The sequence below is a fragment of the Podarcis vaucheri genome, assembly GCF_965113315.1.
Source record: "Podarcis vaucheri genome assembly, chromosome: 10".
In the NCBI taxonomy this organism is placed as follows: domain Eukaryota; kingdom Metazoa; phylum Chordata; class Lepidosauria; order Squamata; family Lacertidae; genus Podarcis; species Podarcis vaucheri.
The window spans coordinates 20003752-20025223 of record NC_138748.1 but is presented as its reverse complement, the minus strand read 5'-3'; the positions used below and the strand labels follow the sequence as shown (position 1 = coordinate 20025223).

The following is a 21472-nucleotide window of genomic DNA, read 5'->3' as shown; positions in this document are numbered from 1 at the left end:
CACCTCTTGCCCCTTGACCATCTTGACTTCCTAAAGCTAGCTATAAAGGATTGACTGGGTGTGTCCACAGAGTGATTAGTGATTCATTGGAGGAGGGCGAGTTGCCATCTCTACCTTGAAAGAGGAGGTGGTGGTTATGCCTTCCTAGACCTGGATGTGTGTGAATCAACTATTGCCCAGTTGCAAACATCCCTTTATGGGGCAATGTGCTCAATGTGATATTGTTGGTCCAGCTTCAGGCAAGCTTGGTGGAGGTTAACTATCTGGATTCATATCAGTCCAACTTTAGGTCTGGTCATAACACTAAAGCTACCTTTGATGACATGCAATGGGAGAGACAAGGAGGGAGTGTGACTCTGTTCATGTTCATTAACCTCTCACTGGCTTTTGATACTTTTTCATATATTTATTAATTGTTAAATTTATATGCCACAACTTCATTCAAGGATACAATCATATCCTTCTGCAGTGACTCAAGGATGGAAGCATAGTACTTCAGCGGTTCTGTTCCTACCTCCAGATCTGTTTCCGGAAAGTAACGATACTGCTTTGATATGTTTTGCAGTTGGGTGGTATATAAATACTTATATAAATAAACAAATGACTTGGGCCCCAAATATCTGAGAGATCGTCACCTCTTTCCCTACATACTCTCTCAGAGCTTAGAATCAGCAGAGAGAGCACACTTGGTTGTTCCACCACAGCTCCACAAGTGTTTGTTTTTTTAAAAAAAACAAAAGACCCACATCATGGTACAGAGTTACTCCAACTAGCCACAAATTACTGTATGAGCAAGCAAGATACAATTTGACTTCACACTAAATTCGGACATGGATTAAATAATTGCCTAAACCTCATCGCATTCCAATTCTGATGTACATCAGATACATCCCCCCCCCCAGTGAATGAGTCACAAATAGACTTTGTACTTTCACTCATGTACATGGAAGAAAGTTGAAATGCCCAGTCACATACCAATAGGGTCTTGCTGAGCTACAATATTTGTGAGATTTGTCACTGGAATCTGGCGTCAGGTTTATGAGCATTTAATCCAGAGATAATGACATTTTTCCATATTGTCAGCCAAGTAAATAGTAATTTAGTGAGTTAGAGGTGTGGCGAGGCAAGCTAAACTATGTCCTTAAGAGTTAAAGTCAGAGGTGCCTCTTAAAAATTTACTAACACAGTTAACCAGATTGGCTACCTCAGACATAGGCAAACACGGCCCTCCAGATGTTTTGGGACTACAACTCCCATCATCCCTGACCACTGGTCCTGTTAGTTAGGGGTGATGGGAGTTGTAGTCCCAAAACATCTGGAGGGCCGAGTTTGCCTAAGCCTGGGCTACCTGATAAGATTATACAGTATATAAATAGATTTTTAGCCTTTAGGAGTTAGAGATAGCTGCATTAAAAAAAAAATGTTTTTTTTTTAAATGATGTTTTTCTCTATTGAGATTTCTAACAATTTCCAAGAAAGAAAACAGCAATAATAATATGTAGAGTCACAGAACTGTGGGGTTGAAAGTGACCCCAAAGATCATCTAGTACAAACCCCTGCAATTCAGGAATCACAGCTAAATAAGTCCTGGCAGATAGCCATCCACCCTCTGTTTAAAAACCTCCAGTGACGGAGAGTCCATTACTTTCCCAGGTAGTCCGTTCCATTGTTGAACAGCTCTTGCCGTCTCTCTATACCAATGTTAAATATTATTAAATCTCAAGGGTTCTGTGCCTTAGTTTCCTTTTTCGATGTTGTTGTTAGAAATCTTACTATAGCATGTAAACATAGCACTTGAACATTTTTGTGTGCAACTTGCCTTTGTATTTCAGTAATGAGAAATGTAGCAGGAGGAAGTTAAAAGTGGTTGAACCCAAAATAATAGGTAACAATATGTCTTAGTCCAATACACAATGTTGCTGAATGCAAAAACTATTGCAAAAATATAGCAAATAGTTTGATAGATTTATCTCTAGCCTCCTGATGATCTGATGTCACCTTGCACTCTTGACAAGGTGAAGTAAGGTTGATGGAAATTAACATTTTAAAAATTTGATTTAAAAATGACAACAATTTTATTATCCTTATTTTGGTTTGTTATTTAAAGGCCTTTTGCAGAAATCAAAGGACACATCTCCGTGAGATGAGTCATGACATAATCTACCTTTAATTTTTTCAAAAAACCCTTAAAGTTAATGTTAAACAATGAAGAAAAAAACAGCAAAGTATTGATTCTAGAAGACAGCCATATTTTATTGTGTCTATTCTCACTGCGTATTGCTCCATTTAATATTATGCAATAGAAACCTACAATAAGCCATATTAAATTGCTTATTGACATCTAAATGGCCCATATTTATTATCTGATATAGAAGATGAAGCATCAATAGCAACTGAATTTTCAGTTGACAGATTATCATTGAACTGTCAATACAACATAGATATGCTGTTTCTCTAAGTACATTGTACTGGGAGCAATTCCCCAGAAAAGAAATACATGCATTTTCTCTCAATGAATTAGAAGATTTAAAATGAACAATCTATTTTTGGTAATAGTTATGACGATACAAAACTGCATTGGCAAGTATAAATTTTAAACAACGGGACACCAAAATATTCTCAGCCTAATTAAATTTATTTAGTTTCTCTATCTATTTTTGCCTCTTGGGACCCTAAGACCCTCTGAGTTTCATATAATTTAAAGTATAATAGACATGTACAAATAATACATTTGAATATGTTATTGCTACAGAAGGGAATTGGACTTGCCAGGCAATACTGTTCATATAGCCCAATATGTAATTGCTCCATATTCAACACGTTATATTATGTGTTTCTTGAGTCAACTAAACCCTCATCCAAGCCACACTTTCATGTAAATCAGTCTTCAGCTTTATTGAGAACACAACCTGAACGGCTAACACTCATACACTCAGATTATCAAATACTTATATACAGTGGTGCCTTGGGTTAAGAACTTAATTCACTCCAGAGGTCCATTCTTAACCTGAAATGGTTCTTAACCTGAGGCGTGCTTTCGCTAATGGGGTCTCTTGCTGCCACTGCGCCGCAGGCGCGTGATTTCCGTTCTTATCCTGGGGTAAAGTTCTTAACCTGGAGCAACCACTTCCTGGTTGGTGGAGTTTGTAACCTGAAGCGTCTGTAACCTGAAGCATCTGTAACCCAAGGTACCACTGTATTACAGAAGGTCAAATGGAACCAAAGGGACTAAGGTAAAACTAATGGGTTGGAAGACAATGCAAGGCTGCAACTCAACATGACAAAGAACAAGTCCAGAGGTGTTTGAAAGAAATCTGGCCTAAACAGAATTTTAAAAATTTACCTAGGAGCAGCTGATCAAAGGCTAACTGCCATCAAGGCCTGATCCCCTACTGCCAGATCTACAGAGGAAAATTAAAGCAGTTCAAAATGCAGAGACAAGTCTAGTTAGGGCCCAACAGTAATAATTATTAGAAACTGTGTGAACAACACACCATTCTTACAGCATTTTTGCCTGGGCTGAAGGATTTCAGGTGACAAAAGTAACACCTTTTCTCCTTTAAAAGCAAATGTCTAGGTCTAATGACATCATTTGCCATCTGCAGACATTTTCTAATAAGAAGCCATAGAAACCACACTTTCATTTAAAAAAAAAAATTAAAGTAAGGTAAATAAAACCATCAGTGTTAGTTTTTTTTAATCTGCCAGGGGTAAGGTGTGCATAAACTTCTCCATGGGGTGTGTGAATGCAAAATATTTCAGTTTAAGCAGAAAATGGTATATTGGAAATGACAGGATGAAAATAAAACGAGAATGAGAATAAATGTAATTGGTGTAAACAGGGGTCAGCAAACTTTTTCAGCAGGGGGCCAGTCCACTGTCCCTCAGACCTTGTGGGGGGGCGGACTATATATTTTTTGGGGGGGGGGAATGAATGAATTCCTATGCTCCACAAATAACCCACAGATGTATTTTAAATAAAAGGACACATTCTACTCATGTAAAAACACGCTGATTCCTGGAGCATCTGCGGGCCAGATTTAGAAGGCAATTGGGCCAGATCCGGCCCCCGGGCCTTAGTTTGCGTACCCATGGTGTAAGAGATGCTTCTGTAATAAAAAAATCCTTTTCTTGTTTTGCGTACTTATTGTATATAGTATGGTGATGCAAAGATGTAAGAAAACAGTTGCCAACTTTTAAAGTGACTTTTCCTTTCTGGCAATGGGGTTGTGTGTACATCTCCTGTGTCACTTGCTGAACACGTTTCTACTCTCCTTACAGACATTTTCGAGAAACACCACCTATTGTGGAGCACAGGATGATGAGTATCGGGTAGAGGTTACAATACCTTTGCAGCGGGTTGACTTATTTGACGAGCAGTTCAGCACAGTCTTGTTGACATCTATATCTGTCTTCACCCAAGGGGTGCTTACCATAGCAAATCTAGGCACATCTGAAGGCCGCTTCATTCAGGTAAGGAATATTGATTGTGATTTTTCCTTCTCACTTGAACTTCACCCTGTGCAGTAAGGGTCGAGGGATGGAAGAGAAGGGAGGGAAGCTTCACTTTACTGGTAATGAAAGACAATGTAAATGAATGTCAAAAGAATATATAGATATAGTTTAAATGGGAATTAGAAGAAAACAAAGTGGAATAAAATTTTGATGCTAAGGTTTCTGAGTTGCTTTCTCTGACACCTTGATCTCCCTCCATGTTAGATTTGTTCCCTAGGGTTATGTTAGAATATCTACAATTAGCAAAACTGATGGGATCAGTTAGAGGAATATCGAAACAAAAAACAACTAGAGAATGGATAATATTTAAGAATTATGTAAAACTTTATTGTACAAATAACTCCATATTAGCAGAAATTGAGTGATATTTGTAAAGAAAAAGATCAAAGGAATGTATACAAAGCAGAAAGATATGATATTATACAATGCAAACCTGTGTAAAGAAGAATGTTATATCAGACAGTATAATGAGAAGGATGGGAAGGATTGTGCTGATGTGTACTTTTACTATGTAAATAACTTTGTCTCTTTTTTAAAAAAATGTTTTTTGTTTCTTATCTTTGTTACTTCATTTTTCTTTATAAATTTTCTATTTTCTATAATTTTCTCTTTTTTTAACCTGTTAAGAGATAGTACCTAATGTTTGTATAGACATGCAAATCTTTTAATCAATAAAGAACTTATTTGTTCCCTAGGGTTATTACATTGAGTGGAATCATTGATGCATCTAGCCTTGTAGTGGCTGTACTCCTGCAATGCTTTAACTCAGTGTTTCCCAAACTTGGGTCTCAGCTGTTTTTGGACTGCAGCTCCCATCATCCCTGACCACCGGTTCTGCTAGCTAAGGATGATGGGAGTTGTAGTCCAAATACAGCTGGAGACCCAAGTTTGGGAAACACTGCTTTAACTGGAGATGTTGGGAATGCTGCTCAACTGTTTTAATCTGCTACTACTATTATGTATATTTTTCTTTTTCCTTCTCTTAAGTCTTTATCACTCAATTTATAACCAGTAATTCATTTGGTATAGGGTGATGACTTTATTTTGTCTGTATTGTTTACCGTATTTTTCGTCCTATAGGGCACACCGGCCCATAGGACGCACCTCGTTTTTTTTGGGGGGGGGAATGAATAAAAAAAATTATTCCCCCCCCCTCCACCCTGGCTGCCGCCCCAAGCCTTGCGCTCATCTGCCCGAAGCACGGGGCACCCTCCGGAGGGCTCCCTGTGCTTTGGGCGACAGGCTGCCGCCCCAAGCCTCCCGCACCGGGCGGGACCTCCTGCCGGGCGCGCAAGGCTTGTGGACACTCGCGGGGGCTGCAGGCTGCTGCCCGCAAGCCTTGTGAGCCCGTGGGAACTCCCACCGGGCTTGCAAAGCTTGCGGATAGCTTCCTGAAGCCTGGAGAGTGAGAGGGGTCGGTGCGCACCGATGCCTCTCGCTCTCCAGGCTTCAGCGAAAGCCTGCATTCGCCCCATAAGATGCACACACATTTCCCCTTCATTTTTGGAGGGGGAAAAGTGCGTCCTATGGGGCGAAAAATACGGTATATAGTTATTATCATCATCTACTCCAGTGCTTCTCAAGCTATCTGATGTTGAACCAGTAGTCTTCTCACCCCACACCCACCCATGTGTCAGGAAACAGTAGCATATTTGGTCCCTAAATAAACCCACTCAGCCTGTGCTGTGGTGGAGCTGCTATGGAGAAACAGCCAATAGAGACCACCACCTTGCATAGCACTGATCTGTTCATTTAAGCAGCCAGTGCTCCTGCCTTTGCTGCTGGATCATAAAGCAGCCTCTTATAGATAGATCAGTATCTCCTTAGTGCTGGAAGGGCCCTCTCTGCTGATCTCAGCACCCAAGAGAGTCTTTAGGGAAGGAGATGGTCTTTCAGATATTTCTGACCTGTCTCCCCCCCCCCCCAAAAAAAAAACATTCTATGATGGTACTCGCTTATTTCATGCATATGTCTAGGCCAGTAGCAAAAGAGAGCTTGAATTTCATTTTCAGAGTTTCTGAAACCTTTAGGTGAGGAAAATAGCAAAGGGCTGGCTATAAGGAAAAGGTTAGTAACAGCAAAATCATTTCTTCTTGCAAGTTCCTCTTAGCCTTCTGCAAATTTTTGTGCTTCAACATCGAGTGTTTTTGATAGGAGTACAAATAGTTAGATGTTTCTGCTTTATAATGGCTTTATTATTCATTCATTTCTTATGCCAGATCATTTCACTCAGCATTTTGCCCCCCATCACATGAAACATTAAAAAAAAAAATCGAGGACAATGCTTCCAAAGCACGTTTCCTTTTGTAAGGCCAGCCAAGGGAGCAAAAGGAATGTGATTGTATAAAATACATTGTGCCATTAGTAGAAATAGTCATATCCCCTGAATTAGGCTGGGTTGAGTTACAGAGCAAGTTATCTTTAATATCGTATTGCAGTAACCCACAAAGCCTTCCCCCTTTCTTCTCATTGCGCAGCCCAAGAGCTGACACGTTCAACAGTACAGAACACATGGCCTGCCTTTAATGCCTAGTAGCAACATATACATTAAAATGCTGTTAATATATACATTTCCTTGAAATATCTTCTTTTCGAAAGGAGTTGGAGAGTTGCAGAAATGTTGTGTTTCCAGAATATACAGCAAATTTAGAATGCAAGGTCTATTTAAATTAGTTTCCTCTTTTAATTATGCAAATAGTTGCCTGGGAAATAGTGTCAAGCATGTTTGTTATCAAAATCCCTAAGGTTTAGCAGATGAGAAGGGAAAAGGGAGGTTTCCACAATGATTAGAATGTCTTTAAATTTCCTGGGATGGAGCATTGCCTTACATCAGATTATTAGAACAGTTACATCACTGAACAAATCTAATGTCCCAACACTTGGTTTAGAAACTCATAAATGCTTGGCATCATCTGGCCAAAGCTAAGTGTATTGAAATTTCGTTTTATGTGGCTAGCAGGTAGAAAGGAGTGCTTCTTTGCTTCTGAACAGCAGGAAATGAGGCAACCGAACCAATATAGTTATTGGAAACAATGGTTGTGTACAAAGTTCAGCCAAAATTCACAGAACTCCATGTTTAAGTTTCCTTTGGGTAGAGTAATCCCAAGCCTTTGCTGGTAACATAATGGAGTGGTATAGCCACTGACAAGATACACAACTCTACCACTTGCTCTGGCCAGGTCAGAAGGTGAGGGACTAGGGGTGGGATGCACTTTTGCGATGCTAGCTCCCTGGTTGGCTAAATGTAAAGGTCCAGATCAGTCTCCTTGCATCATGTAAATATACCCCAACAATCATCCCCAGTAAACAACCTGGCTGCTGAATTCTGCGCCAGCTGAAGTTTCCAAACTGTATTCAGAGGCAGCCCTATGTATACTACACTGCAGTAATCTAACCTGTAGGTTACCAGAACATAGACAATAGTAGTTAGGTGAGCCCTGTCCAGATAGGGGGTGATATGTAGTTCAGATAGCACATAGTTTAATGATTATAATCAAATATGTGACAATCCATTGGGCTACAGTGAGACTGGCCTTCCCCCCCAAATCTAATCCACCCTCTGTTCGCTCCATCAGAATACCTAGAATGCGGCTTTTGAAAAATAATAACAGTATTTAGTTGCTGTATTTTTGCACTGTTTTAAAACCTGCTTTTAGTTGTTTTGTTGTTGTAGGTCTGTAAATTGCCTTGAGATTTATATGAAGGGCAATTCATGAATTAATAAAATAATAAATACATAATATTTGCATAGAAAAATAGTGAGAGCATGGTCATGGAAATTCAAACAGACCATGGTATAATATGTAAGTGGCTTTGGCCATGGCCCCAAAGAATATTACATATTTACTGCTCCCACCGCTCCCTGCAAATCAGGCAGATTGGACGAAGATTAATGCATTTGTTTGGAGCAAAACAAAAACAACTTGGGTTCTGTCTCTTACTGTTTTTCTATATTGGTCCTGAGGGCTTGTATACAGCAATGAAACACACACTGAGCTACTACTGAACAGGTATCCTTTTCAATTACTGTCTTCTAGTTTATTTTGAAGATCAAACCACTTTATCAGCTGAGAAGAAAGTGTAGAGTTTATCATCCTAACTACTTCAGACAATTAAGTATTAGACTTGGAAATGGATTTTGTCTTTAGAGTGCAGATAAAAATCTTAGTCGTTCCCCCTCTTTTAAAGAGAGTAATGATATGAGAAGGGAATAATCTTCTTGTAGTGGAGAACTTGCAGCCCAGTCAAACACATTGTTTTGGCTACACCAAAGTGTTAAACTTTGTGTTGGTCCCTGAATATCCTTGATTTCAGAGTTCATTAAATATTGTTGAGTTTCTGTTACAAAACAGACTGCTAATAATTTTTTCCCCTGCTAAGACAGCTGTCACGCATGAGAAAAGAAAGAAAATGGCTTTACTTCCTCTGAAAGCTGGATGACAATCTCTCTGCAAGTTTTTCTCCTCCCCCCCCAACCAAGAGTTTGCAGCTGTTTCTGCCTCTTACTGTTGTGACTGTTTTTGATGTGTGGCTGGGAATGCAGCCTTTAACTACAGCTGTTGGGTGCAAAGTGAATTGGGTATTTCTCAGCAGTGGTTTGGTTAGAAAGAATGATGCTGTCACAACTAGCAATATTATGGACATAAAGCTATATTATCAGTGGGTGAAAGTTGGGCATGGTTTATGGAAGTTATAGAAATATGATGACTTGCACCAGAAATAGACACCTTGAACCCTTTTTCCAGCTGGTTAGTCTGATACAAAAATTCCCACAATAAGCCAGGCTACATTTGAGGGCACAAAGAGAAGGGGACGACAGAGGATGAGATGGTTGGACAGTGTTCTTGAAGCTACCAACATGAGTTTGACTAAACTGCGGGAAGCAGTGGAAGACAGGAGTGCCTGGCATGCTCTGGTCCATGGGGTCACGAAGAGTCGGACACGACTAAACGACTAAACAACAACAACAACATTAGGCCACTAACCCACACTTTATAAACCATGGTTTAACAGTGTTAAACATAGCCATGTACTTTATTTCCACCATGTTCAGGTTTTATCATGGAGATCTTGAGTTGCATGAAACCAAGAGTTCCCTGTTATGTCTGAACTGGGGGACTCCAGTTAATGTCGATCAGATACTGTACTACAACCTTGTTCTGTTAACCAACATTAAGCCATGGTTCCCCAGTTTGGATATAACCGGAAACTCTGAATTAATGCTAACTCTGCCAAACCTGGCATACCATGGAAGAAGAGGAGGAGAAAGGGAAGAGCAAGTGTCTGTGGTACTCACTATGGCTTCATAAACCAGAATCTATTTTTTACAAGTTTATACACAATTTAGTGCTGTCAATCTTGGGGAGCCAGTGTGGTGTAATGGTTAGAGTGTTGGACTAGGACTTAGGAAACTAGGGTTCAAGTCCCTACTTGGGCAGGGAGCTCACTGGTTGACCTTGGACCAGTTGCTGCCTCTTAACCTAACGTACCTCACAGGGATGTTGTGAGGAGGGGGGAAACCATGTGTACCACCTCGAACTCCTTGGAGAAAAAGGTGAGATAGAAATGCAGCAGCAACAACAATAATAATACAAACTAATATCACTGGCCTTTGCATACTGATACAAGGGTATTAATGTCATCAGAAGTTCCCACTGATGGAAGCTTCTTCTGGATCAAAGAGCCTTGCTTCTACTGAGTGGGCAGTACTGGATTCAACCCAGTGGTGGCGGTGGCAAAGTTGGTTCAAGTAAGTGGGGTATCGAGCAATCCAACAGGTTTAAGGGTATGTGGTAGGGAAATCAAGTGATTCTTTTGAGATAATTCCTTGTTAAAATAGAAAAGGTGAGAGTCTCCAAAGTGCATCTATTATGCTAAATCTCTATGTCTCTATCTATATATAATTTTTTATTATTTTATTTTTTAAACATAAAATATACCAACATTGCAATAACAAGTCATATACTTTTTGCTCTGCTGAGCTCATGACTTCCCTCCATCCCTTCAACTGGTTTTTTATTTCCAAATAGATTGTATGCGCACTTTAACTGTCAGTTCCTGTCCTTCTTTATACTTAAAGTCCTCTCTTCTCCATGGTCAGATACTATTTTTACATTTCGTTGCAAGATTTATTTCAATCCTGCTAGTGTCTTCACATTTATACAATAATCATTCAAATACCAAATAAATTTACTCCAGTCTCTTTGGAATTTCTGGTCACCTTGGTTCCAGATCCTACCAGTCAGCTTGGCCAACTCCGCATAGTCCATCATCTTCATCTGCCACTCCTCAATTGTTGGTGATTCCTGTAATTTCCACCTTTGGCTGCCCGCCCTGTGGAACGCCCTCCCATCAGATGTCAAGGAAATAAGCAGCTATCCTATTTTTAAAAGACATCTGAAGGCAGCCCTATTTAGGGAAGTTTTTAATATTTAATACTGTATTGTTTTTAACACTCGATTGGGAGCCGCCCAGAGTGGCTGGGGAAATTCAACCAGATGGGTGGGGTATAAAAAATAAATTATTATTATATTATATACATAAAGTTCTTGCCGCTGTTGTGGCATACATAATCTTTGATCTACCTTTGCAATTTCTTCTCCCATTAAACCAAGCAAAAATGCTTCCGGTTTCTTGGGAAAAGTATATTTAAACCTCTATTTATTATACTCAATGAATTAAAATGTTATACGGTATTCTAAAGATACTTACATGCTCTTTTTACAAGAGTAGGCTGAAAATGATGTGAAAATGCAGCAAAGTTGGCTTTGGGCATATCTGTTCTGGATGACAGCTTACACCTGCCAGACAGCCGTAGAAAAATAATAAGGCAGAACTTGGTCTAGTTTCAAGCAAGCCTCCTGGTTTTGTAGAAACCATCTTTGAGATGCATACTGAATAACACAGCTTTAATAGGCACCAACGCTGACCCCCACTGTGATAAAAAAAAGTTACTGCATTCATTTTCACGGAAATAATTACAGTCTTAATATGCAGACTTGTGTGTCATTTAACTGGTAGTTGAGACTTCTGGCTGTATTGGGATCAATTGGTAGTGTGAAAAAGAAATGCTTGACTGAATTTATCTGGTAGCCATGTACTTCAAGCTGAATACTCACTTCCAGTATAAATGAGACATTAATCTCTTGATCTTGTATATTCAGTACTTGCCATCGCCACAGACAGCAATTACTGAAATATCCTGAGTTGCTGTAGAAAGCCACTACACATTCATCTGTGATTATATTTTAATGTTAAAATCCATCTATCAGCAGAGCCAGCATTATAAATCTAACTCAGTCATTTAATCAGGAAAGTTTGGTCTGTATTTCTTTGCTCAAAGTGCACTATAGTATTTACTCTGAGGGCGGGGGCGGGAGAATGAAGCTAAACTTCATTCCAGTGTGGTGTAGTGGTTAAGAGCGGTGGACTCGTAATCTGGAGAACCAGGTTCACATCTCTGCTCCTCCACATGCAGCTGCTGGGCGACCTTGGGCTAGCCACACTTCTTTGAAGTCTCTCAGCCCCACTCACCGCACAGAGTGTTTGTTGTGGGGGAGGAAGGGAAAGGAGAATGTTAGCTGCTTTGAGACTCCTTCGGGTAGTGATAAAGCGGGATATCAAATCCAAACTACTACTCCTCTTCTTCTTCTTCTTCTTCTTCTTCTTCTTCTTCTTTGGGACGGATGCTTGTCAAGGTCTTGTTTATACAATTCAAGAAAGGTTAATAGAGAGTCATTGTGGTGTGGAGAGATCAGGGACGCAGGTGGCGCTGTGGTCTAAACCACTGAGCCTCTTGGGCTTGCCGATCAGAAGGTCAGTGGTTCAAATCCCCATGATGGGGTGAGCTCCCATTGCTCTGTCCCAGCTCCTGCCAACCTAGCAGTTCGAAAGCATGCCAGTGCAGGTAGATAAATAGGTACCGCTGTGGCAGGAAGGTAAACGGTGTTTCTGTGCGCTCTGGTTTCTGTCATGGTGTTCCGTTGCACCAAAAGCCCTTTAGTCATGCTGGCCACATGACCTGGAAAGCTGTCTGTGGATAAACGCTGGCTCCCTCGGCCTGAAAGCAAAATGAGCACCACAACCCCCTAGTCGCCTTTGACTGGACTTAACTGTCCAGGGGTCTTTTACCTTTACCTTTTTTCAGAGAGATCTAGGTTTAGATCCCTGTCATGAATCTCACTGGGTGACACTGGGCCAGTCACATTGTCTCAGCCCAACCTACCTCATTGTGAGAATAAAATGGGGAGGGGAGAGAACACTGTATGCCATTCTAAGCTCCTTGGAGGAAAAGTGGCATATAAATATAATAATTAATAAAGAAAATATGCTGCACGTAACCAACCAAACTAAACCCATTGGTGAGAATAAAAAATGTGAAATGCTTCTAATTATTATAGGGAAATGAAGCAAAACTTTAATCCAACATGAAAATATGAAGATGTAGTCAAAATAGAGGATTGTAGAGAAGTTACAGTAACAAATTGACCTCAGTTCAGGTCAAAGCCTAATATGACATGTTTTGACCCAATTGGTCTTCAGAAGAAAATTATTAAATACAACTTGGTGCCGTTTTCTCCGATCCAGCAGTAAAATGCAGGTTTTCCCAGGGAAAATGCTAGGACACAAAAACAAACCCCGCCATTCAGACATTGACCTGGAAATCCCAGATCTGTGCCTAGAAAATGTGACACAGGCCCTTAGGGATGAGCCCTTATAACAGCTTCCCTAAAATGCATTTCAGAGGTTGTGGCAATGGCCTCAACATAGCGAAGGTAATAATGAGTTTATAGCACTTGCAACTTTTACTAGTAGTAAGGAATGTCTTCAGCCTGGATTGCCAGAACAAAGCTTGTTTACTTGCTGTGGTGTTCAGTTTCAGTGATAATGGATCCTTGCTGAAGTACTGGGCAGCTCTCTAGAACCATGGAAACAGGACCAAATGGTTCTGGCATTGTTTTGAAGATGCATCTTAGAAGCAATTCGAGGGTTAACGCATGCTCAGTCAAGAAATAACATTTGCCAATAAGAGGAAGCATTCTTGGCATTTCGTAGCAGTGGGCATTCAAGAGAAAACACAGCTAATGATCCATTATAAAGGTATTTGCAGCTGTGGATTTACCTCTCCCTAATACCAACATTAATCTGTTTTTTCATGCAGCTTTGCAGTTTATTCGTGTGTGTGTGTGTGTGTGTGTGTGTGTTTCACACTTTCTCCTGGTTGTAAAACCAAACCATGTCTGAAACACTGGGTCAAAGTTGCATGCCGCTTAAACTACACATCTCCACTGAGTTTTTGCTTCTTCCGCACCGCCAGACAATGACCACAAAATTGTAGTTAGAGTTGCCCATAAATGTGTCAAGGAAGCTTTTTTTTTTTTTTTTAAGTCATTGGATTCCACCCCTCTGAGAATAGCTATGGCACTGGTCTTTTAAAAGTTTATTTCAAAGTAATTCAAAGATGTTAACTGGGATTTCATAGAAATTTTTACTTGAGGAATTCAACTCTGCCACAGTTGACTTTTAACAGAACACTATTGCACCCTGTAATAGCTATTAACCTTTATCTAAAAATAAGACATGCCAGTTTTGGTTAGCCTCATACACACTAAGCTACACAAAGCTAAAACAGTATTTCTGTGCATTTTAAGGGGTGGCAAACTGTTCCATCTTGTCCCCAATGCTATTTAACATCTATAGGAAACTGCTGGGAGCTGTCATCAGAAGTTTTGGAGTGAAGTGTCACCCATATGTGGATGACACCCAGATCTATTTCTCTTATCCATCTGAATCAGGAGAGGTGACTTGAGGTGCTAGACAAGTGTTTGGATGTGGGCAAACAACCTGAAATTTCATCCTGAAAGGACAGGTGTTATGTGTTTCAAGTTCCTTGGTCCAGAAGGTGGGAACACACTGTTCTGGATGGAGTTGTATTCCCCCGGAAGGAGCAGGTTCGTAGGTTGGGGGTACTCCCTGATCCAACATTGTCAATTAAAGGACAGGTGGCCTCTGTGTCTGGGAGTGGCTATTTCCAGCTCCACCTGATTCACCAACTGCTGCCCCTTTCGGACAGAGATGATTTGGACATGGTACTCCATGCTCTAGTAACTTCCAGGTTGGATTGTTGCAGTGCATTTTATATGGGGCTGCCCTTGAAGACAACTCAGAAACTTCCAACTGGTCCAAAATTCAGTGTCTAGGGTTACTTTTAGAATTCATTGCTGTCAGTCTAAAGTCTTTTGTTTCCCAAAAGTGATACAACTTTAATAAAAAATTTTTGCAGAAATGTTGACCTCTATTGTTTTCAAAACATTGTTGATTTTAAGCTGTTTTCTCATTGGTTCTTAGTGCATTTATAATGGATTGGTATTTGTATCCCCGCCCCCAAAAAATGGAATTATAATTGTAGATCAAGATTACTGCATAATATGAATATAAATTGCTTGCTTTCTAAATTTTTCTTTTTCAGATAGTGATTTCTCGTTCAGAACACTATGAACCGTATGTAAATTTCCAACTGGATCACCATCCTGTTTCTCTAATTAAGAATTTGCCAGGCGATGATGGTTATATTCTGGTGGTCACTGGGAATAGGGTAAATATTTCATAATCTTTTGGTTATAGGGATACCTTTATACAGTGGTACTTCGGGTTACGAACTTAATTCGTTCCAGAGGTCTGCTCTTAACCCAAAACCATTCTTAACCTGAGGCGCGCTTTCACTAATGGGGCCTCCTGCCGCCGCCGCCACGCGATTTCCGTTCTCATCCTGGGGCAAAGTTCTCAGCCCAAGGTACTATTTCCAGGTTAGCAGAATTTGTAACCCGAAGCATTTGTAACCTGAGGTACCACTGTATAAGGATTCCTCCTATTATCATTATACAGTCCATCAGTTGTATAAGCTGGTACCCCAAATAATGCACCCCAAAGGCAAAGCAGAACCCACAAAGTCACAACAAGGAGTTTGCCAGGATCTTGCAGCCTCTCCCTACTACCCATTTGGAGGAGGTTGCAACTTTGCCCCCTTGTGTTCCATGGTAAAGGTAAAGGACCCCTGGACAGTTAAGTCCAGTCGAATCTGACCATGTAATTGCATGGGCTGGGTGAGAAAGCTGTACCCTCCAAATCAGCTTCTGGGAGGAAATGCCCACTCACTGACAAAGAGCCTGTTGCCCTAAGGCAGTGGTTCTCAACCTGTGGGTCCCAGATGTTGGACTACAACTCCCATCATCCCTAAGCTCTGGCCTTGCTAGCTAGGGGTGATGGGAGTTGTAGTTCAACAACATCTGGGGACCCACAGGTTGAGAAAGGCTGCCCTATAAGGGTTCTTGGCCAGGAGTGGTTTAGCCCCTTCACTAACCATTTTTCAGGGATGCAGCTTCTCCCACCCCATGCAAGTCAATGGAGACATCACTCCATAGATATGCATGGGGAGGAAAGCGCTCTCTGTGTTATTGTTTTTTCAGCTGTGAGGAAACATGCTGCACAAAGCAGGGGGTGCTGCCTTACCATTGTGTGACTAGGTACAGTCTCAACCGCAGCCATTTTACCCAGCACATTTTATGTGGCTCAGCTGGGATCTGAATCCCAACTAACTATGTCCCGGTTTAAGGGCATTTCCACAGGTTATACAGTGGTACCTCGGGTTATATATGCTTCAGGTTACAGACTCCGCTAACCCAGAAATATTGCTTCAGGTTAAGAACTTTGCTTCAGGATGAGAACAGAAATTGTGCTCCGGTGGTGCGGCAGCAGCAGGAGGCCCCATTAGCTAAAGTGGTGCTTCAGGTTAAGAACAGTTTCAGGTTAAATACGGACCTCCGGAACGAATTAAGTACTTAACCCGAGGTACCACTGTACTGCCATTGTATTCTGGAATATAAACAATAGAAGAGGCCCAATATAAAGATATTCTTACATTTGAATACAAATGTGGAAAGGCAAAAACCAATTTAAACCACTCTGTGCAAAAGTCCATATTGGTTAAACTTTAATACGCTCTTTGAGGTTCTAATGAGTTCGCCTTGCAGCCTTTCCATAATCTTGTATGCATTATTTGCTTCTTTGATTTTTTATTTTTATTTTTGCACTAAGAAATCAAGTAAATGAATATAGAGAACTGTTTGAGCAGAAGACCTGTGAGGAAAACCAGTAAAAGAAAAGTAATGTAAATGTAGGGCTGACACCTTTCCTTTTTCTTTAGTGCAAGCTGTTGAGAAGAAAAATACACAATGACTTAAGTAAAAGAATGGTGTTTCGAATGACCTTTGTTGATAATGTATTGAGCTTAAATGGTATTAAACATATTCTATTATTGGAAAGAGAGTTTAAAGCGAAGAAATGTTAGTGTAATTCATCATTCTTGATAGTTGTTCGCCCCATCCTTTTAGGAATTCTACAGGCACCAATTAATTGACACTGACTAGGAAGGTACCATTATTCCCGCCTTACAGGAGAGGCAAATTAGCCACCATTAGCCATTTAAAACTAGACTAGGAGGTGGCCTTTACAATCAAGCATACATTACCCAAAGCTGTGCTTGAAGGTATGGATTCAGGTCCTTGAAAAATAACAGCCACAACAACCCCAGTCTGTTCAAGCAATGAACTCAACACATTTTTAATCCCCTATTTTAAGACAGCAACTCAATGCTGCTTTCAAGTATGCCTTCTGCTTCTTGCACGATCAGTTACTCTAGAGGTGAAAAAGAAATGAGTAAAAAGACTTAGCAAGGGATTTTTTGGAGGGGTGCGTGAACACACAGGGATACTTCTCATGTGTTGTGGTTTAGTTTTACTGATATACCTAGCATGGATCAGCAGCCCTACATGTAGTGTGCAGCAAGAGAATCCCTTCCCTTTCTGTGATCCATCAGTCTTCTGATGGGTTGTGCTTTCAGTGTTTATTGAAGAATATGAGCCTGCCTATATTGTAAAAGTTAACAGCCATATCATTGGCAGGGTAACTTAAAAGTGTTTCTGGCTCCTCAGCTGTGTATACATGGTCTACTAACCTATACAGTTTTGGGGTGATTTTCATGTAACTTTCCTGTCACTAGATAACAAAGATCCCACTCATTGGACCAGGGTGCTCTCACGTCAATACCTGTAGCCAGTGCCTTCGATTGCCTTCCTTCATGAATTGCGGCTGGTGTGGCGACCAGTGCGTGCGGTCATCTGAGTGCACTGTAGGAAGCTGGACGCAGGAAACATGTGCGCCCAAAATTTCTCAGGTAAAGCTATCTTTTTCTTTCATTAATCCCTGTGTAATGTAGACTGGTGTAATGATAAGTGTATACAATTCTGGGCAAACTCTTGTAACCTTTTTGGAGAAAAGCTTTCCAGATAAGAAGCAGCGATTTGCCAGTTCAACCCCAAGCAGGGAGTGGGTTGGAAGGATCTAGAAAAAAAAACTACTGCAGTGGGACACATGAAGTATCACTTCTGTGATTTCCTTTTCACAAGTTAAAACATGCCCTCCAATTATTTGAATAAGATGTTCTTACACTATGGCACACCAACAGAAAATCTCTTCAGTGGGGCTTTTCCCTGCCTGAAGGAAAAAGCATTTTCAGTCTCTCTCAAATTACATTTGGGGCTACAGCATTGAGGAGAGGGTTAATCCTCTTTTGCTGCCCTTCCGCCATGTTTCTAAATGGAATCTCTAAATGGAATCTTATTTGCCCATTAGGGTAAAATACAGAAATTGAGAGAAGGTCTTTGTCAAGTTTTGCCTGGACAAAAATCCCAGTAAAATTGGTAAAGCCTGGCAGGTGCCTTTTCCATACTTTGCCCTGGGACAACTTACCATGTTAGAGTTTTCATTTATGCGAACTAATTATGGCTTTCGGCATCAATATGGGAATAAGTCAGGTGTGAACATGCTGAATGACTCCCAGAGTTTTTTTGCATACCAATTTAGGACTTGAAAGTTGGTGAATCTTTCTCACTTTAGATTTCTCATAATGAAGTGACTTCCTCATTCTTGGTAACGAGTAATTAATAGACACTGGCTTTCTTTTCCTTTTAAATTTTTTTAAAAATATCTAACACCATGGAAACTGGCACTGATATGCCCAGGAACCTCACCAAAATGTTGGAGAGGCTGCACCTCCACAGGCACGTATCTCCACTTGTGGTGGGAATGCCCCCAAATCCAACTTCTGGATAGCAGTCCTACAGCAAACGAGCAAAATAACTAAACAGCTATTAGAAGTCACCCTAGAATTAGCCCTACTAAACATCTTCCAAGATAATAATGCCCATGCACACTATAAAGAGCTCATAATCCACCTACTCTCAGCAGCCAGAAACACTGAAGAGACCTGTCACGAGTAAGCATGGACCAATATGGCTGACCTGACCCAACAATCACCCCACCCCACAAACAAACCTCACTGCAGCCAACTAAAGATAACCAACCACACCCTGCCTCCCCAACCTCTCTCACCACCAAGAAATATATATGTATGTGTGTATATGTGTATTTATACATATATGTGTGTTTGTGTATGTATGTGTACACACACACACACACACACACACACACACAAACACACACAAACTATAAATTAATAGAGAACCTACTCAAGTGACACTCGCATAAAACCACACAAACATACTAAATATTACCACTACAATCCTCTCTTCCCCTTCTCCTTCCCCTCATTCTTCTTCCCCCACCTTACTCTGTATAATGTCTCACATCAAATGTAAAAAAGACTTTATGATTTGGAGGGGGTGGACGGAGAGAGACAATGCACATTTTTTGTGAACCAAGAAGATCTTTAATAAAATTTTGTTTAACTTTTTTGAACCTCAGTACTGAGGCTGGCTCAACGGAACCCTGTTCCCAATGGAAGCCCTATAACGGAGCTGTCAATTCTGTTGACACATTTGGGTTGTGTATTGTTGCCCATTAAGTAAAGAGACAGCCTGCAGATTAGCCCTTAGGAAAGGGAACCTCTCTAGAAGCTGCTTCCCGTTAAAAAATATTCATGAATGCAAAAAGTGTGAGCAAGAGTTAAATTACACAAATGAGAAAAGAGCTTAGTAGCCCATTGCTGTTTTCAGTTAGCTATGGTCATTGCAAGATTTGTACAGGCTGCCTCTGCATTTAACCAAATCATTTTGCATTAAGTGTGACATAATTATGAAGGTCTAGTTTTACAGAGCGGCCATGCCACTTGTAATCCCACACGTAAACACACCAACCGTTCACTCGATATATTTGTCTCTGCTGCCCACTGTTATCGGTGTTTTTAGATGAATAAATGCATAAATAGTAGAGCCTTTGAACTACCAAACATACTTCTGTTTTGCTTTTAAAAGTGCTTAAAATAGCATCCAAGTCAAGCCCGACACAGAAAACGAATCTGTGTCAAATTTGTACCTTATCAAACTGTTGCAATCTGTGTTGAAGCAAAAGAGAAAAAGCCTATGGTGACAAGACATAGCAGGATAATGGTAAATGCATCTTTTGTAATGGATTAGAACTCAGCTGTGAATTCAGGAAGGACCAATGAACAATCCTTGCACCCTACAGTTATGTATAGATGCACAACATGAAGGAAAATCTGTCTTCTCTGAAAGGGGGAAGCTTTTACAATCACTTTAAGCAAGTGCACATGGCTTAAATGGGGTGGAAAGCAGGCCCTAAATAATTTTTAAATTATGAAGTCTGATTCATAGTTACATTAGGCCTTTTATGCACTTCACGTAGTGTAAAACGGCCTTAGAGTGAATGTAAATCACATTTAAAACTACATTAAGGCCCCTTACCTCTGCCAGGGCAAGGGTAAGAGGACTTCGTGTGACTGAGATGTCATGCTATCATTAGTCTGTGAGGTTAGTATGAAATTGTTCAAAGCCGTCATGTGTAATTTGGGTTTTTATGACAAAATGCAGGCATGCTTGGTATAGTCATGTTATTTTTACATGCAGGAAATGTTCTTAAAGGTATCTGTTGAGTAAGGAAGCCATGGGGGGGGGGAAGTTTCATGAATACTGTATAGCAATTCTTTAAATCAAGTCCACTGTGCTTACTCAGGAGAAATTTTGCATAAAGTTAGTGAATGATGAAAAATTCTCAGAGTGCAATTGGATTGATATAAAGCTCAGGTTCATGTGCTGAATATATTATTTTTTTAAAAAAATGCAATAAATATTATTCTCTGGCAGTGATAAATGATGAAATTTCCTAATAGCTTGTGCCACAGCATGTGTGAGTTTGTGGAACTTATTTCTAAAAGGAAGAAAAATAATGCAGCTGAGAACCTAAATCTTTATGGTCGCTAGCTGCTAAGGGAGATTTCACGCTTTGGTAGACCATGACGGTTGGCATTACTACTAAAAATAAAAAAATAGATTATTCATCTTTGGCCTATTGCTTTACACCCATGCACATTAAATCTAGGGAAGAACCGTGTGTTTGAGGCTTTTTGCTGGTACTATCAAATCAAAGATAACCTGCTTTGTGTGGCATTTGCAATAGAATCCGTAAATCCATCCATATATATGAGGGTTTTAAAGGAACAGTGTGGTTAAAATATGCTAAGTGATACTCTGGTCCTTAAGTTAAACACAGAGTGGTAATTGCAAAGGTCTGAGTTGATGGTAATGCACTCATTTTGCCTTTAATATGATAAGAAAAATTTCCGTCTTTGTGGTGTTTTGCCTAGTCACGTTGAACCGGCCCCAACAACAGCTATGGGTTGTTTTGGTCTTAGTGCAGTGGTCTAAGGCAATTGTGATCAAAATACAATACGCAGAAACATCCCTGCATGGAGTGACATAAAAACTGCTGCTACCATTGTAGATATCGCCCTGGGACCAAGCCTTTAGTTGGTAAAAAAGGGGGGGGAGGCAGAGATGGCAATCTATCCCATCAAGAGCAATTTTGTTAGTGTTTTTTAAATGCAAGAGTAGGACTCCCAGTTTGTAACCTTTGCTTTAAATAG

General features: G+C 40.4%; 1 protein-coding gene across 3 annotated transcripts in view; it reads left to right on the top strand.

Moving 5' to 3' along the window:
• The window catches only part of MET (MET proto-oncogene, receptor tyrosine kinase), a 99247-nt gene that overhangs the window by 39204 nt on the left and 38571 nt on the right, over positions 1–21472 (top strand). For all 3 annotated transcript variants that reach the window (XM_082239468.1, XM_082239467.1, XM_082239469.1), the window contains exons 3-5: positions 4282–4473; positions 14984–15109; positions 17573–17746. In XM_082239468.1, the coding sequence (XP_082095594.1) occupies positions 4282–4473; positions 14984–15109; positions 17573–17746 (492 nt within the window). The remainder of the gene's footprint in view (positions 1–4281; positions 4474–14983; positions 15110–17572; positions 17747–21472) is intronic.